General features: G+C 45.4%; 2 protein-coding genes across 3 annotated transcripts in view; one reads left to right on the forward strand and one right to left on the reverse strand.

Moving 5' to 3' along the window:
- The window catches only part of Ca-beta (Calcium channel protein beta subunit), a 45,818-nt gene that overhangs the window by 12,647 nt on the left and 13,825 nt on the right, over positions 1–19,346 (reverse strand). For both annotated transcript variants that reach the window (XM_077698554.1, XM_077698555.1), the window contains exons 7-9: positions 15,306–15,401; positions 11,152–11,394; positions 8,961–9,245 (exon numbers count right to left, since the gene is read on the reverse strand). In XM_077698554.1, the coding sequence (XP_077554680.1) occupies positions 8,961–9,245; positions 11,152–11,394; positions 15,306–15,401 (624 nt within the window). The remainder of the gene's footprint in view (positions 1–8,960; positions 9,246–11,151; positions 11,395–15,305; positions 15,402–19,346) is intronic.
- LOC144169423 (uncharacterized) lies at positions 4,337–5,955 on the forward strand (the record flags this gene model as incomplete). The annotated part of the gene is given in 2 exon segments (XM_077698556.1): positions 4,337–4,410; positions 4,412–5,955. Coding segments are annotated over 2 exon segments (555 nt in total), but the record flags the coding sequence as incomplete, so codon positions are not given.

Consider the following 19,346-nt stretch of genomic DNA (forward strand, 5'->3'; position numbering starts at 1 on the left):
ATTCAGAGCAATAACCAAAATCTTAATCACTTTCAGCACAAACGTTATGTTGATTTCTCTGTATGAAAACGCTTCAAAATAAATGGCATTGATTGTAAAAAAAAAAAAAAAAACATGGAGTCTTTTTTTTAACACAAATTCAACCTTCTATATACAATGCCACCCACCCCCCGGAAGGGCCGGTTTTTTTCTTTGGGGAAAGGTGGCAACCCTAGATATGCAGCATGGTTGCCTTCCTTTTGCATAGGCATAATCACATTTTGCTGAAGTGTCGTAGTGAAGTGTTGTAGTCCTTTTTTTTTCTTGCTGGCCATCTTAGAACCATACTGGCACTTCACCCTAGCTTAAGGGGGGACACTCCTCTTAAAACTATTTCTTTTAATTTTGAAGTAAACTCTGTGAAACTCGTCAGACTTGCTGCTTTTCCTCCTCCGATTTCAAATATGGTATTATTTTTTTAGTTGGTCAATTAGGTCCCGAGATAATTAGAGGTAATTAACCATTTTTGGAGGAACAATAGACAAACCTGTGTTGGTCAGAAAACTGTAATCTTTACATTTTCCAACACTATGAACCCTGGTGAGTGCAATAAGACAATCAGTTTTTTTGATGCACTGCTTGGAACTAATTTTACAGCTCATTAAACTTGAGTGTTTGAAGTTGGCACTCAAAATGGCTCCTTGCCAGTGTTGCCACCAAAGGTTTTTTTTTACCTATTTTTACCTCTAATTATCTTGGGACCTAATTGACCTACAAAAAAAAATAATGCCATATTTGAAATCAGTGGAGGAAAAGCAGCAAGACTTGCAAGTTTCACAGAGTTTACTCAAAAATTAAAAAAGTTTTTTTAAGAGCAGTGTCCCCCCTTAATTCAGCCAATGCAGCCAGGTGTCCGGCAAGACCAAAATGGCCAATGCAGAACCGTGTCATTAGCTATGACTACGGAAGAGGCACGCTTGCCGGCAAGTGCCCGTTGAAATTTTCTCCAAGTTGTACATTTCAGATTTGACTTCAGCCAAATGCCATTTCTAATGCATATTTCGAGGAGAAGAAAGGCGGGTATTAAAACCGAATGAGCAAATGGATATGTGTCACAACCTTGAATTCATTCCTGCAATTACCGTCAACGTAAACCAGTTCACATGAATATAAACCCACAGCTCAACAAACAGCGCAAAACATGTCGATTAAGAAAAGGCAGAAACAAAAAGAGAAGAAGAAAGGAGAAATAAGAATTAAGACACCAGTCTGCCGTTAGTTTCCTTCTAGCAAAATAGCTTCAACTAAAAAAATACCTGCATACACATACACACACAAAAATATGGAAGCTAACTTTAAAAACAAAAAAAAAAACATCGTCAATGTTCCCCGAAAAGAAAGCTAGCCCTTCTTTTGTGAATTTTTGTCAAGCAACCGAAATCATGCATCCAATAAACTTGCAGCTTTTTTACACACACACACACACACACGCGCGCACACGCACGCACGCACGCACGCACGCCTCGCAGTCCACAGCCAGATTTTGAAGCACTTAGCAGCGAATTGTTCTGAAGTTAGCTGTGATGTGACCAGAACAGCAAGACCCTATTTTGATACTCCGTACCGTTGCACTCCGCGGTAGCATAAGGCATGGTAGGGCATGGTGTTGTGCGGCATTGTGTTGTACCACATGGGGTGATATGACAAATCAAGGTGAGATATGGTATATATCACATCACAATTTCTCTACTGTTCGCAAGCAGCTCCTTGCCAAAAAAGAACACTGAAAAAGGACCCAAAAGGACACTGAAGAGAATGAGCAGCGTTTGAGCACAATTACACAAGCTAAAGATGTGGGCACAAGAGAGACAGACAGACAGAGCACCGCGTGTGTGTCACTATTAAGTTTGCTTCCCTTGATTTCTCACAATCGTACTCAAGCTATGAAATACAGTGTAACCTCGTTGCAACAGACTGTGATAGCAATCACGGTTTCAGTATGAACAATCCAAATAAGACTTTAATAATGGGGTCGTGGACGGGGTCTCTTATAACAACGGTTAAGTCTTCTTATTAAAACAACTAAAAAACAAAACAGGAGATGAAAGTGTGCCAGTCATTTTTCAGAATTTAGTTACAACTGAAACAGGTTGGTATTTAAAGGCAACAAACTTTCAGGATGACTAGGGTTATTTAAGTGTCACCGTCCTGTGATTCTGCGAGGCACGTCACAAAAATCACACCCATGAGTCTTACATCTGCTGTGCTCCCGTTGTATGGCTCCCACTCCATCCTTTCATTCACTCGTACCATTACTACTACTCTTTCACTTCTTCAGCCTAAACTTGCACTTCCTTTGTCAACACATGAATGCAAAGTGCAATTAAAGTAAAGGTCTTGTTGCTCAGCTTGGAGATGAAGTAGCCACCTATTTTGTACGGAAACTCTTTTTTTTTGCATAAATTATGGTAAATTTCATATTGTAATGAACTGTGCCTGTCTCTCAAGCTTCCATGTTTATTCTACTGGCCCGAGCACCCTGCGTCTTCCTCTTTTTCCGATCTGCAGCCATTCTCTTTGGTTTCGCATAATGGTTTGGCCGCTGACTGTGCTCTCAGCTTTTGCTTTGCAATGCTTCCCACCTTTACAATATACTGTCAAATCCTGTTACTGCGAACCTCAGATTAACGATGGTTTTCAGATTAACGAACATTTTGAAAATCCCCTACCAAAGCCTATTCTTTCTATGTAAAAATATTTCACTACAACAAATTTCAGAAGGCAATTTTTTCAGAATGACGTATCAAATTTTACCATCCTCGTATATTAACAACACTTCAAAATAACGAATTCTGAATGTAAGAAATTACTTGCGACGGTGTGAACGGCGACTAGCGCTATGCATGTGCCACTATCATCATCCCCATCCTAAATGCGCGTTAGCCTTAACGCCATCGCCTGCAGCGCTTGTAACAAGTCTCGCTGCCATGCTCGCCGCCTTTGGTCCGTTGTCCAGCTACACAGCTACATTGGCACGCTAGTCGTATGGCTGTTTTCTCACTCTTAGAATTGACATTTGTTTCAACCTGCGCGATGAGCTCGGGAAGCAGCACGAAAAAGAAGCGGAGGCAGTTTTCTTTTCTTTACAAGAAAAAGCGGACATTCTTCATCAAGTGGACACTGGCAAGAAGCAAATCGACATTTCCAAGGAGTGAGGGATGGCACCATCAACGGTTGCAACAATCTTGAAGGACCGGCAAAAGATCTCCGAGCAGCACCGAGGATCCCAACTAGCTTCTTCCAGAAAACAGCTCCAAATAGGAAATTTCCAAGAGTTGGAAGCTGCACTGCTTACTTGGTTCAAGTATCCTCATTCGCAAGATGTGCCAGTGTCAGGTCCCATGCTGCAGGAGAAAGCCTGGCAATTTGCTGACGCTTTGGATGTTACGGGCTTTGATGCGAGTGCTGGGTGGCTTCATTGTTTCCGAAAAAGAAATGGCATAACCTGACAAGTGGTGTCGGGTGAAGAGAAGTGCAGCTGCGTGGAGGGACGACATATTCGGCAGATGACATTTTAAATGCCGACGAAACCGCATTCTTTCATCAAATGCTTCCTGACAAGACAATGCATTTTAAGGGAAGAAGCAGCAAGGGGGCAAGAAGTACAAAGTACGAGTTTCGGTATTGCTGTGCTGCAATGCCACAGGCACTAAAAAGCTCCACACCCTTGGCGATCGGAAAGTACAAGAAACCTCGCTGTACAAGGAATTGGGTCTCATTGCCGTGCGATTACCGAGCCAATTCATGCGCGTAGATGATGCAAGAGCTGTTTTCTGAATGGCTACTCAAAGCGGATGATGAGATGAGGAGCACAGGCAGAAAGAAAGATCCTCATTATCGTTGACAACTGCTCGGCGCACCTTGTTAACGTGCGACTAACAAATGTTCGGCTGGAATTCTTCCCTCCCAATCACACATCCCTGCACCAGCCACTTGTTTAACAAGCCATAAAGAGCGTAAAGGCTCATTACCGGATGAATTAGCCCCACAACCGGTGGGGCTTGCTACTTCAGATGGAATGAACATGGTGAGGCAAAAAAAGAAACAAAAAGGGGGAAGAAGTATACAGAAACAATGTATAAGAGGAAGAAGAAAATAAAATCAGTTCGGAATGTACAAAAAATATACAGCACTAGGAGGAAAAATCTGAGGATCTCAAGGTTAAGGAACCTCGATTAATCAAGAGTCAGACAAAAAGTTAAAAGAGCTTTTGTCCCTCGCGCCGCATCAGCGTGATTTTGCCACTGACCAAGAAAGTGATGCAGTTCTAAAGAGTCTCCGGCGTCTCGTTCAGTGAGTGCTTATTAACCTTCGAATGAAAGTCATGACCACAATGAATGTGTGACAGGCTGCATAAATTACGCAACAGGTGCAGCGTGACAGTGACCACCATCCAGAACTGCAGGACGAAGTCCAGCCTGTATACGGTGCCACCTGAAGCTGAACACGGGGTGCAAGACAGCGAAGAATGCGAAGCATGGGATGAAGTCGCAGGAAAGCTTGCCGTGGATGCTGCAGTAACTTGTGAAGATTACGTGCAGTGCGACGATGAAGCGTGCATGTCTGCTGAACAGATGACTGAAGATGTCATCAACACCGTCCATTGCCTTGACGGAAACATCAATGAGGAAGCCCACAGCGAAGACGACATTGAGACAGCGCCCGCAAGCCAAAGCAAAGAAGCGTTATCTGATGCCGATGTTTTGGAGTGCATAGCAAAAATGCGCACTTTCCTTGGCAGGTGCACCAATGCCACCGAGGCAGTGCACAAGAATGTATACAACTTCAAAGCGTTTGTCTTGCAGCAGTTGAGTGGAACCCGTCGGGCAAAGATCACTGACTTCTTCAAATAAACGTGCATCCGGTCCTGAGTACTTCGCTTTTTCTTCGTTTTTTGCCCGCGTTAAAGACTAACTCGATTATGCACGCGTTCCCAGTAAACGTAGGCGAGTGCTTTTGTTGCATTTACAATTTTTACCGCGATTTTTAAAATTTTTTCAATGTAACAATTATTCAAAATAACTAACTATTTTTAGCGGTCCCTTGAGATTCGCTTGTATCAAGATTTCACTGTACAAACATCTGAAATGTCGGACTAACACTGTCAAATTTTAAATCCTATCACTTGACTGCTAAGACATCACCCTCATGGATACTGCAGTGCATGACTGCACGGACTTCAAGCAAGAAGTTTCACTTCTAATAATTCACAATTATTTCTACTTGTTCCAAACTGCTTTTGTTGGATCACCACTGTATGTTAAAAAGACACACCGCAAACTTATTAACGGAAAGGATGTCTACACTTGAAAAAAGTCCACTGTAGAGATGCAAAAATGAACCTGCTAACCTATTAATATGAACCAAACATCACAAATCGGTATGTAGTATCAGATAATCTGTTGTAAGTAGGTCTGCTGTAACGAGGTTAGACCACCAACACACGCAGAATGCAACGCTTATCAGCAGCAGGTTTGTTGTAGCTGTAAGATTATTTCTCTTGTAGCTCTGCCAGCATTGATCTGGAAACAAATTATGCCCCGAGTGCTTAAAAAAGACGCCAAATAAAGTACATAGTATGCCCATCCTTCTATTTCATCCAATCGTTTAAAAAAATTTCTCGCAATGGGGGGCACATGGGTCCTTGATCAAAAACTTTATTTTTACAGTTGTGATGATAAAAATTGGGGCAAGTATGTAGTTCTTCATTCTGATTGTAAATATAAAATTTGGTTTTTATGTAAGACAGATACATTAAAATTTATTAGGATTTTTATATTTGATTTTTTGACAGCCTTTGTAAAAAATCTGCTGGAGGGATGCAGCTGAACAAGGTACCAGTGAACTGTGCACAAATCAAGGAGTGCAATAAGACTAAAATTATCATTCTGTCTGGTCTGTAGCAGAAGTTACGACTGTTTGAAGATTGGGCCTGAAAGGCAAAGTTGTTTTTTCTAGTTCCCACGTCCTAGGCTGGAAACGTCACTAACAGTCAAAGCTTTGAGCTTCATGGTTCATGTATATTTGGATTCTCCTAAGTAAAAAAAAAAAAAAAAGTGTTTGCAAGACCAATTGCATGACGTCTCTGGTAAAGGCCAATTTGTGGAACGCTGTTCTTGAACCAAAGCCATGAAAACTAAAGATTGAACCAGGAGCCTGATCTGGATCTTTCTTTGTTTGCCTACAACAACCACCACAACAACAACAAAAAAACATATTTACAGGCTTAAATTCCTTTTTGAGAAAATAATGCATGCTTTCGAAAGCACACATTTGCACAGCATTTCTTGAGAGTAGAGGGCTCTTTCTTTTTTAAATTAGCCACTTGGCTGCTAATAAACGACAAGATTTGTCCCCTTCTAGTGCAGTTTCAAAAAGCTGCACGAAAGCTTGTCGTTTTCATACAACTGTAGGCGGTCTTTCATTTCGTTGCGTTCCCTTTGCAACTTTTGCAGTTCGTTTAACAAGAAACCTTTTTTTTTCTTTAAAGTCGAGCCTATGTTTTTTTGTTCTCTTCAATGATGTGCACGATGTCTATGGTGGTTCGGCATTCCACCTCAGTTGAAAAGCTACTTTCTCCGCATGCTTCAACGGGGAGCTCGGGAGCTAGCCCTTCTAATTCATCACTCTGAGAAGGCACAAAACCTTCACTGGGGCTATCTCTTGGCCCTCTACTTGCATTGGATATTCCCTTATTAAGATCACAGGATGCTTCTACAGTGCTTTTGAGGCTTTGCGTTGTCGTTCAGCCCGTACATCCTCTGGGTACCCGAGAAGCACGGTCAGTACTGCGGTTGGAAATAAAATTCTCACTTTTACGTTTCTCTTGTAGGCGCTTCCAGTGAAATTTATGAAGTATACGAGCGACCTGTCACTTGGTTCCCATTTACTTCCTATTCCCATTTACTTCCTATTCTTGTTGGTCCTTTGCATTCCTCTGCCATGCCCAATGACGTTCCAAGTTGCAGGGAAACTTGTGACACTGCACTCCCGGGTCTTTTTTTGCAGTTCGAGTTGTACAGCAGCACACAGCAGTTGCACAACATAGCGCTATGTGCGTTAGACTTACTACCACAAACACGCACACAGAAAAAGGCCTCAGTAACAATATCGTTTCATACCTGCAGGACCGCAACATGAGCGTTTGAGGGGCCAAGCACGCACAAATGCGAACAATGTGCTTGCTTCTGTGCACTTGTGCCAGCCAATAGCGTGACCGGCTGTTTAAATCGTCCCCGAACGATGGCGCCCTCACCGAAAACGACTGTTAACTCCGCCGAGACAAGGCCGCACGTGCGTTTGATCGAGCCTACATCTTGCCCCAGTAATTTAAACATAAATGCCTCCAAGTTCACTCATTGCTCTAATATGAACTATAAATTTCCAGTGATAGTGGCAGCAGCAAGTATAAGCAGTCTTCCCACACTTGGGTATTCCCTGTGACATTCGGTTGGTTCACTCAAATACCAAGAACTTCCTTGCAAAGGATGTTTAAAAAAAAATGGTGAAGTTTATCCCAGGCTCTCATGAGTGCAGGCTACAAAGTTTAAGAATTATGAACGCCTTTGCAAGGTTTGTAAATGTATTTACGATGACCGTCGCAAAGGCCAGCAGCCGAAAACTGTGCAGCCATACACAGTGTCAAAGATATAATATCGAATAACTGGTGAATTGGCAAGTGCGAAGCCACTGTACCTGCTCAGATAAGAGACATTTCTGCAGACAATATAACAAGTGATCCCCTCTATTTCTATGAAGGCCGGGAGATAGCAATCGACGAAAAAATGTGCAGCACTGTCCTGCAAAGGCAGCGTGCCACACATGACAACCACCGCCGAAACCGTAGCAAGTCATTCACAACTTTGTTGGGAGGCACTTCATGAATACAGTTTCAACTTGGCCCCAAGCACTTTGCTTCTTTATGGCTCTTTGAAGGAACACCTCTGTGGATAGAAATGTCGTGCGCATTAACTGTCAGGGAGGCTCAGGCATTTGTCCAGTAGCTTACGTATTAGCCAAGAGAATTCTTTGCAGCCACAAAGCTTGTTTCCAAGTGGGAAAAGTGATCTGAAGTGGCAAAGGACTACAATGTCGGTAATTTCAAGTAGTGTGTGTTTGTTGTACAAAAAAGAACCAGTATAGATGTTAACCAGACACCTCTTGCACCATCTACTATGGGAAGCTTTGGTGGTTCAGTAGTGGTTTGCTGGTTCCTACATTGCAGAGACCAAAGCATGAGCACAGGGAGCAGTTAATAAAAGCTTGAGTCGTCCCGCCGGCAAATAACGCAGCCCACTCATGTTTACTAGTCAACTTTCCCATTTGCACCCTTGCTTAAATTTTAAACCTTCAAGGTGAAGTGTCTGTGATGATGCACTCGTTCAGCTCACCACTGTTCAACACAGCCGTGCTTGCTTGGGCATCCCCCAAGCTGTCAGTCTGCCCACTTCACAACTTGTTGTATCACGTCCTCACATAGAATTCCTTTATCCTCATGCGCAAATACGTACAAGGACGCTGGTTCAATGTCATATGGTTTTCAGCATTGATCTTGGTGGCTTTGCAGCCTCCAACCATGGTGGAGCTGAAAAATGCACTTAATTAAAAACTATGATGTCACTGCCAGCAAGGCCATTTCAGCAAATGCTGTTTGAAGAGATTTCTTTCGTCTGGGCCCGAGAACACACACTCGATGCATTTCAGTTGTGGGCCACATTGAGACATAGCAGACTTGGTAGCCACCTTTGCAGTGCACCAACACTGGCCAGACCAGCCTGCCCTACCCTTGCAGGGACGGTGAAGGGGAGGAAGGGGCAGGGTCTGTAACCCCTCCTTCTCTTCCTCCTAACACATTTGTGTGAAACCTTTCTCTCTGAGCACAGCATCTACCATGGAATTGCCCATAAAAATAGCGCGCTCACCTCCCCCGGCTGCCTCGGTAGTCGCCGCTCCGCGTAGGATGCGTGGTGGTGCTGCGACCGTGGCCGAGAGTGCAGCTGCGCTGTGGTGGCCGAGGAAGCGGCCGCGGCTCCCCCACCCAGGTGTCGGCCGGCCGTCGCCCCCAGGGCGCCACTGGTGTGCGGCGCGCCCTCGTGGTGCGACGACTGCGGGTGGTGGGAGGAGGAGGAGGAGGCGTACAGGTGGCCGTGATGGTGCGACAGCGACTCCAGCTCCTCGTCTGTCTCCCGACTGTGCTCCTTGGGTACCTGCACCCAAAGGGGGTGAGAGCAAACGCAACGTTGTGAAAACAGATCAAGGATTGATACCTCTTTTGGAGAAACTGGCACGGTGAGGAGAGGGCTCACTATCCTAATCCTCTGCAGGGCAAACAAGGGATGCATCATTCTGCTCTGCTGTCTACTCTTACGTCTACAGCAGGATATCACCCGATCACCGTTAACGTGACGAGTCGAATTAAGGTACCACTCAACATTCCACATGTCACACTAATAAGGAGCAGGTCATCATAATGATGACAATGACGACACTTCATGATGTACACGTTTACAAATTCTTGCTTGGAACCAGGCATACACTACATTCTGCGGTAACACGTTTTCCTCCAACATGTGTGCAAAGTGAGGATGTGGCCGACTGTAAATTCGAAGCTTTTTTTTTTTTTCTTTGGGGGAAAAATTTGGGGGAAAAAATAACAGAGCACATACAGCACCATATTTTGCCCCTTCCCCCCATGGCAAGCTCACCCTCACTCATTTCTTGTACTACCACGATACAATGAAATGCGAACAAGAGGGCACGTGGTTTCTACGTGCTGTGCATCCTGGCGAGGGGCCGCGAGTGCTCAGTCGGAACCAGTTACAAGAGTTCGTGTCCACCATTGGTGTGGAAAGAGCATCGTTCGCCGTGGGAGCATGTTGGTGTGGCCCACTGCCGAGTTGGGCGCCCGTTCCCGCCACCGTTATCAAATACGCTGCGTAGGATAAAGCGGTGCATGACAAAGTTAGATTACAATAGCACAAACACCACCCGACACGGCAGTGGGCAAGCCTGAAGGTGGTGGAACATGCGTTTGATGCACATGGAAACCGCGACGCTGAGTGGTTTCCCAGTGCCTGTACACACACGTGTACACACATCCAGTGCGTGTACAGGGATCACCGTGTGTTTCGTGGGCCCAAAGAAGGGAAGTCTCCCAGTGGGGGAAAAGAAGTTTTGGAGTGCCTTGACGGCACGGAAGACGATGTGCTGTGGGCCAATGATGAACGCGAATCCGCAAGCAACTGTCGTGAGGAGGGCAGCTCCGATGGCCAGTAGGGGGACAATGAAAAGTAAGGGCCACTAGCATGTTGTGAATAGAAAAGAAATTTCATTACACAATTACCTGCGCGTTTGAACTAGAAAGGTAGGGCTTTGACATCGCTTCTTTTGGCGTTTTTATTGTACGAAATTTCAACATGCAAAAATCTGTTGCAACTTTTTCCCGCATAATAAGCCCTCCCCCCAAATTAATGCCAAATTTGCTGAAAAAAAAAGTGGGTTCACTACACGAGCAAATGTGGTATTCGTCCTTCTTTCACACTACAAAATTAATACCCCCCCTGCTAACTAAGGCTGGGTAGCCTTCTTCCCCTTTCACTGACAAGCACGGACCAGGAAAGTACACTACCAAACGAAAGCCACACTTAGCTTCACTCTATGACCAACCAAGCTACGGCTGACTCAGATGCGTTCCATGGCTAATTGGTGTTTATGGGGTTTAAAGTGCTGAACCGAGACCTATGCCTTGAGGCGTATAGTTGGAGGGCTTCGGATTAAATCTAACCACCTGGAGGTCTTTAACGCATGCCAAAATCTTGACGCACAGGCGTTTTTGCTTTTTGCCTCCATCAGAAAAGCAGCCACCATGACCAGGACCGAAACTGCGTCCTTGGTCTCAGCAGCACAATACCTTAGCCACTGAGCCACCGCGGGGTAGGTGAATGATCGCGAGGCGGTGCCCGTCCCATTTTAATTCTTACAACTGAAGCCTGCCTTTCTTTTTTCGCTCCACATTACATGGTGCTATATGAGCCACAAGAGAGAGGAAAAAAGCCGAGTGGACAGGAGGCAACACGCAGCAACGGATGAGAGGGAAAGGGAGCATCTCCTTGCCTTCTCGGCGGCCTCGATGCTCTTGGGGTGGGTGGCGGTGGCGGAGCGGTGGTGGCTGGCGAGGGACTCCTGGTTGAGGTCTGGCAGCAGGGCTCCGCCCGCACACGGGGTGTTAATGATGAGCTGGGCGTAGTTCTCGGGCAGGTTCTCGTGGGCCGCCCGCCAATACGTCTCCAGGAACTCGGCCAGGTGCTCACACGCCTCCTCCAGCTGGTTCTCGTCCAGAATCACGTCAAACATCTCCTACAACATCAAGGTCATTTTGTTGCACCCCTCCACGGTCGGCATTATTTGTGCCCCGACAATGCACTGCTGAACCAACTTGAATAAACACACTTTTCATCGTTTATCTGGCCAAGAAGTGCAATATTTATTTCATAAATCTTGAAGAAAGAAAAACTACCATGCGCGGTCTGTGGCAACCACACCAACTAAAGCAGTGATGTCCATACGAGATGCGATGTGATTGGACGATGTCCAAGATTACAATTCAAAACAGTTTTGGTTTCGGTTCTGTGAAACAACATGCTTGGCATCCGACGTTATCGTTGGCTGGGCATTTTCGATATCTCAGTAATCAGCACACCGCGCTTCTGCCATGTTGTCAGCTATAAAATGCGTCAGATAAGCATGCCAGCATAGCTTGGAATCGTAACAATTACTAGCCGAGGCGTACGCAGTGGGTGAAAGCCCTTCACATCACCAGAGACGCTCAGATGCGATGCGCTTCTCTCCCACCTTTGGAGCTTGCCTGGATCATGCCTGTATTGTAAGCGGCATGTTCACACCAGGCCAAGGGTTGGCTGATTCGGGACTGTGCCCGCAAGCAGTCGGGGCCTATGGCAACACCACGCCAACGAGAACTTGTCAGCGTGTTAGTGTCAGTCGCTTGTGGAGCAACCCGTGGAGCAACAAGTACAGCACAAAAATGGTGAATTCAGTATAGAAAACATTGCCCCAAAACAAATAAATCAACTAAAAAATATATACATGCGTCATCGGGGATTTGAACTTACGAACTGCAAAACAACATACATAAAGCTCCAGACCAGTCGGCCATAAGCCAACACTGCCGGGGGCGGAAATATAAAGTATATAATGTATAGCCAGTTGGAATGTTTATTTAGTTTTAGCATGCCAAGCAGCTTAGATGACTATTTCTTAAAGTAAACACCCCCCAAATTTCCACAAATATCTCCCCTTTGGCGATTGCATTCCTTAGACGGAAAAGCACTCGCCGACTCTTCTCTCGCCTTCAATTGGCCTCAGATTTTTCTACTAGCGTACCAGTCAGCAGAGCGTTGCATGTGCGCTTGTGCGGAGCTACTTGGACTTAAAGCTTGATAGTCTACAAACAAACAAACTAAAGCCCCATTCTTTCATGGCACAAATGTGTCGAGTGAGCGAACGAATTGCGACGACACGCCGGCGGCCGGCCGACTAACTCTGGGCCGACCGATTCTGTCCGGGGGTCAGCGAGCCGTGCAGTAGCGCAGCCAAGCCAAGCCACCTCTTTGTGACGTCATACGAAACTTCATAGGAAATCGGCAAGGACGATGCAGAGAGGAGAACCACATTTCCAAATTGATTTTTCTACTGAATGAAGTCACGTAAATGCAGTGAGAGTGGCCGAAACACTGCCTAGAGACTCCAGATTACAATTTGTGCTAGTAATCCCACAATGTTTACAAATCACTTCAGCGTCCCTTTATTAAGACGCATGTCATGCTGTTTCTTTCAAGGGGCCATGAAGACAAAATACAAGTTTGGTTCATTCATCGAGAATGCTGTTCCCCGATAACAACATTAATTTTTTTGCAAACTTCGAACAAATAATGGCGATATTAAGGAAAGCATATGAACCAGTGGCGACTCCCCGGCCACTTTCACAAAAACTTTTCTACAACGTCACAACGTTGTAGAAAACGTAGTAAACATTGCAGAAAACGTTGCAGAAAACATTGTCACAATTATGTTGTATGAGCCAGCATAATAACTGTTTTTATGCTGGCCCATAATACGTCACTGAAGCATGAAATTTGAAGGTTTTCTAATACCTCCTGCAGTTTTTGTGCAGATCCTGCAGATGATGAGGAGTCATCATCGTAGTTCACACCTCCATTAGGAGAAGCGCCGTTGCAGAGGCACTTGTGGCGTGACTTTTGATACATGGAACGTCACGGTGAACTAGAGTTCGCTACATGCGGACAGAAGTGCTATACTTTTGCACAGGATTTCCAAGGGGATGTTTGGGCAGTTCGATATAATCCATAATTCGATATATCCAGGTTCGATGCATCCAGGATCAACTGTATTTACATCAAAATACCACCCTGGCCTGTGTCTGACATTGAGGAACAGGGTGCTCGTAAACATAGGTAGGCCATGGCAAAATGTCCACTTTTGAAGATTTTTTCATAATCTCTAATTTCCATGTAGTCGACGCTTAATTATACTCTACAGATTTCGTCACTACAATGCTGACAGCTTGAAGGTTATCCGTCGCTGAGAAGCCATTACTAAATTCAGTCCCCCGTACCCTTGGTTATTCAAAATATAAAGTGTCTGTCACTTATGCAATTAACTAATATTTTGGTACACAACCTTTACAAACCAGAAAGTGGGCAGGTGGGTCTTTAATTCTTCAGTTATTTGACACCTTCCTCCTTGTGAATTAAAATTATATAGCCATTTTTTTAGACAAATGGTACCTTGAATGTCCTGAGGCTTTCTGAGAACAGTTTTGCTCGCTTTCCTAGTACGACATCCCCCCCCCCCCCCCCCCCCCCCCCCCACACACATTTACAAGAACAGCAATGGTTCTGTTGTCATCTGTGGTTTTGCCTCTGTTCCTTCCCTTGAGTGCCTTTTCCACTCTGTCTTTAGTTACCTGCTGAAACCTCGTGAACCGAGATAGTCCATACAGTACAATGTCCTCACCTAACGTTGCAAGAGTGTATATCTGCAGAGCGCCTTTCCGCTACTTCCATGATCTCATCCACGTTGTTCTTGATGTTAGCAGTTCTATCTCTCAGTGCATAGATTGTATATCTGCCAATAGCATGCTTCCTTGTAGCCGTGGGGCTCCCACCTTTGGTTAATGCCTTTTAAATTCTTGCCATGCTGTAAGCACGAATATCACTGCTCTTGCTTCTGTTAACCAACGTCGACGACGCTGCCAATTAATTTTCCTCTTTTGTTCCTGGCACTTTTATATTCATGCATTGCTTGATAGGTTCTTCCATTTTCTCACATAGTTAACCAATTTCTTTTCTAGATTCTTCTCCTTCTGCCACTACAGCCGATTCTGATATTATTGTAGTTTGGATGTCATTCATTACGTCTATGCTATCATCAACTTCTTCAGCAAAGTTGTTCTGACTGAAGCATTATACGACACTCCTGCGCCCTGTCCTTTAGTGACCGAAGTTTCATCCTCTCCCTCCTAATTCGCTTCCTCACCATCCTGCGATCGCTGCTCCTGACTGTGCCTAGCCCCTCAACATGCCAAACCTGGCACTGAAAACAGAGGTGATTTCATTTACTGTCAGCTTCACTGTTCAGGACTTCTTTATGTCCATTTCTTGTTCCTTCATTTGTGGAAGAGTGTGTTCAATATCCCCAGGTTATTTTTCTCTGCAAATCCAACCAGTGTATCGCCTTGGCCATTATGACTGTGGAGTCCAGAATTTCACACTGCACACTCATCTCTGTTCTCCACTAATACTTTAGCGCTAAAGTCTCCCACCACCATCATCCATGTAAATTAAGTTCTTACATTATTCAGTGCCGATTCGGCATCCCCTGTACAAGCTGTTACAATAAAGCCATATAGTCAGCATGCCCGTACAATAGATAGGTACAAAACCCTCTGCGGTTAACTCATTTATTATAAATTATTCCAACAGTATTTATTTCGACAGTCGAACTGTCTTCTTCAGGGATGTTTGTACATGCTATCAGGGTTGCACAAACACCCTGGTGGAGACAGTTTCACCGTCAAAACTGTTGGAATAATTTATAACAAATCAGTTAACTGCAGATTTGTTTATATTTTTTACCTACAAGTTCCTCCTGGCTCATTGCACAACTCCATCCTCATCGAACATATATATTAGAGGGAGAGAGAGAAAGAGGGGGGAAAGGGCACTTACGGGTGGACACTGTGCCAGCTTTTCTGCTGCCACCATTTGCACGTTGAGATTCCGACTCTGTGATTTTCCTCGAGACTTGATGAGCCGTTGAAGGACCTGAAAATGGGAAGCGAAAATTGGTGTCGCCTGTGTGTCGAGATTTCAGCGCGTGTTCAAGATCCCCTGAAGGCCCTGATAATTCCAACAATTAGAACTGTTGGGCAAAATACAATTACTGATGACGGGACACAGAAACTTAGCCTGGGAAGTCCTGCAGTATGCCAAGACACTTGTTTAGGTGTTCCCAACATTATCCCACTACCTCGATTTCAATGCCAAAACAGGTATCAAAAAAAGGTACTATGTGATTTTTTGAAGGTTGAGGCAAATCACAGTACAGTTGGTAAAACTTGTTACGTTGAAATTTCGCTACATTGCAATTCGCACCTAAAATGAAGTATTAACCGCGTGAAGCGGTTCCTGCAAACAAAAACGTGGTGTGCATACACAGCTGGCCCACTGTTCCTGTTTGTCGGAGCTTAATCGTCTAAGCAAGCATCAGCATGAACCGCATGGGGCGTTTTCTGCATGCAAAAACGTGCCTCGCAAGCCGCAGGCGCGCTGGCACAGCCGCGGAGACCACCCGCGCGATGCGGGTAGCTCCAGCGAGCACTTCTAACCGCTCGCTGAAACGCAACACGAGGGGCAAACGAAGTTGTTCACGTGGGAAAAAAGCTTAGGAAACTACTACCCATCAAAAAAACTGTGCTGCGGGAGTTACAAAATGTACGCTTGGGAAGAAGCCCCACAAAAGTTTAGCTCCTTTTTTACACGGGACAAAAATCTACCCCATTCAATAATGAACAGCCTAGATGACCTTATAATAGTTTAGTTGTGTACAAGTAAGGAGAAAATCACCAACACACGTATCACTTCACCACTTACGCATCACCGTAAACGAACAGTGAGATAACAATGCACACGTGCCTCGCTGCCTGTGCGCATCGCAGCCTGTGCGCATCGCAGCATCAGTGGCCCCGCAGCGACCAGCATTTTGGTGTTTGAGGCATAAAAATTTGGTCACTACTTCCAGTCACTACATCGTATTTGCGTATCTTTTTTTCGCATTCGTTTCTTCATCTTGCGAGGCAAATTAGTTTGAGCAGCTTCTTCTCTACTAGCCATGTTAGTGTCTCTTTCTTCCCTCTGCTGAGTCCACGGACGTGGAATCGATCCCGGTCGCGGTGGCTGCTTTTCTGATGGAGGCAAGAAACGAAAACGCCTGTGTGTCGAGATTTCAGCGCGTGTTCAAGATCCCCTGGAGGTCAAAATTAATCCGGAGCCATCCACTACGGTGTGCCTCATTGTTCAAGTGTAGCTTTGCCACGTTAAACCCCAAGATCAATCAACCAAACTTCTTTCTTCGCTTTCGTTTCTCCACCTAACAGCGCGAATAGCATCTTTAGGTATCTAATTTTACGTTTGCAGTTCACAATTTTGTGAATTTGGGGAAGCGGGCACATCAGCGCCTCGAAGCTCCCGATTTCTAGGCGGCCAATCCCTCTCGTGATATCGGCTACAGGAACAACACCAACAACTTTTGTTTCACCGAGTTGTTCTCTAGTGGAGCGAGAGAGAGAGAAAATGAACGTCTTTATGAGCAATAAATTAGCAGAGTGGCATTCTCATTTCAGGAACCCATTGAACCAGAGAAGTGAACTAGAGAACTGTAGGCCGTTTGGCCTTAGGGGCGCATGGTTAAGCAACTAGCAAGTAACGAAGCAGTGCAAGGAGATATGGGCTGGGCATCATTTAAAGTTCGAAAAGCTCAGACTAAAATATGTTTTGAGGGGAGGTTGAGAGCAATGGATCAATGTAGGTGGACAGTTTTCAGGTACATAGATGAAAAGCACGGACACGCAGTGGCTAAGGAGACTACAAGGCTAATGATTAAATATGAAAAGAACAGTGGAGAACCAAAGGCAGCCAAGGTAACCAAAAGAAGCAAGGCAGACTGAAACAAAAAGAGCACACCAGGACAGTCGTTTTCCAACGCCTCGCGCTAGAACGTTTTATCTCCACAGGCAAAAACGGGTACATACTAAAATCCCGGGCCATCTCCACTAACGTCAAACCTGGGGAGGGGCGAAGCATGCAGTGTATAAGTGTATTCTTGGCGCCTTGGCGTTTTTGCACACGGAGATGATACATTTGGGGTGTAGAGGTATACAGCTTTGCTGTAAAAGTCTCTTGTCTTTGAAGCTTGAAACGTTATAGCACGAGGAATAAACAAGTGTCCCAGTGTTTTTTTAGTAAGCGTTACGTTTTAGCGCGAGTGTCTTAGCGCGTTACGTTTTAGCGCATTTACACAGCAGAGTGTGTAAACGAGTGTCCCACCCGCCGCGGTGGCTCAGTGGCTAAGGCTTTGCGCTACTGAGTGCAACGAGAAAAGCCTGCGGGAAAAGCCTGCGGGTTTGATTCCCTGCCGCGGCGGCCACTTTTTTGATGGAGGCGAAAAGCAAAAACGCCCGTGTGTACGAGATTTCGGCGCACGTTAAAGATCCCCAGGTGGTCAAAATTAATCCGGAGCCCTCCACTACGGCGCGCCTCATCGCCTGCGTTGTGTCGGCGCTTTAAACCCTACAATCGAATCAATCAAATCAATAAACGAGTGTCCCGGTGTTTTAGTACCATGACTTTATGAGGTGACGGTTTAGACGACGACATGAGACGCCGACAGCCCAAGCCCCTAAGAGGCTTCGCCCCTAATATCCTCTGTGATGGTAAGCCTAATCGTCTCTGGTGGGGTCAGCCAGCATGCCCGAGCGCTTCGAAGCTCCCGCCGTACGGTGCGCACCTCCCCATTAGTGAAATTCGTCTGGCTCCTCCCACTGCCACGCGCGGCGCGAGTCACTTTCTGGCCAAGGCAGAAGCCGCCGCCGGCGCACAATTGCAGGCGCGGGCATGAAAAAAACGCTTGTGCAAAGCTCATAAAGACTCACAAGTGCTTTACCGAGCACTTGCCGAAACGATGGAACCCAACAAGCGAGCGAACTCGAGCTCGAACGAAGGGCAAAGCGACACCATACGGCAGCGGCGCCATACACACTTGTAGGCAAGAGGCTTGTAGGCAAGGAGCTTGCTCACGTACCCTGTGGCTCGCTGCATCTATGGCAGTGAGCGGCCCGAGTCGCCGAAAATACATGGTGTGCATACACTTGAAGTTAAACAAAATTATGTGGTTCGTTACATCGGGTGTTTCATTACATTGAAGTTTGTTACATCGAAGTTTGACTGCATTTCTTCTTTAGCTCCCTCAATAATGAAAAACAACGCTGCAGCAAACTTTGCCAATTTGGGATAGATACAATTAAAAAACCTAATTGCGGGATTTAACACTGAAGCTACGTCCGGGCTATGAGGCGCGCCGTCGTGGAGGGCTCCGGATTGATTTTGACCACCTGGGTATCTATAATGTGCGCTGAACCCCCAACACACTGGTGTTTTCGCTTTTTGTTTTCATCTGAAAAGCATTCACAGCAGCTTGGATTGAATCCCCATCCTTGGGCTTAACCACTGAGCCACCGCAGCATGTGCTTGATGCAACAGCTTGGTCAAGCAAACAAACTAAAATGAGCTAAAATATAGATGCATTGCATGCATCTTCAGACCCTAATATGTGTCGATATAGGTAACAAATCTTTCAGGCAGTACAGTAGAACCTTGTTATGACAAAACAGGATTTAATGAACTAATGGATATAACGAAGTAAATGAAATGCCTTTTGAAATTCTCATAGACGCCCATGTATTTAGGACCTCATTTTACCGAAACAAGGGCTTCCTCACAGTACTTATAAAGAACTTTTTTTTTTATACAATGAGCATTTACGGACCGTTTTGGTACCTGTCATGTCAATGTCTTATAGCGCGCGATGGTTTACGTTGCATCACGGATGCAGTAATTCAAAATGCGCGCTAGCTAGGTGCCACCAACTCTGGTGTGCTAAAATGGCTGCATGCGCCTGGACGCATAAGCAAAGGTGCGCATCTCCCGTGCTCC

Source organism: Haemaphysalis longicornis, unplaced genomic scaffold (assembly GCF_048455015.1).
Source record: "Haemaphysalis longicornis isolate Haplotype H1 unplaced genomic scaffold, Haemaphysalis longicornis Haplotype H1 scaffold_2, whole genome shotgun sequence".
Taxonomy (NCBI): domain Eukaryota; kingdom Metazoa; phylum Arthropoda; class Arachnida; order Ixodida; family Ixodidae; genus Haemaphysalis; species Haemaphysalis longicornis.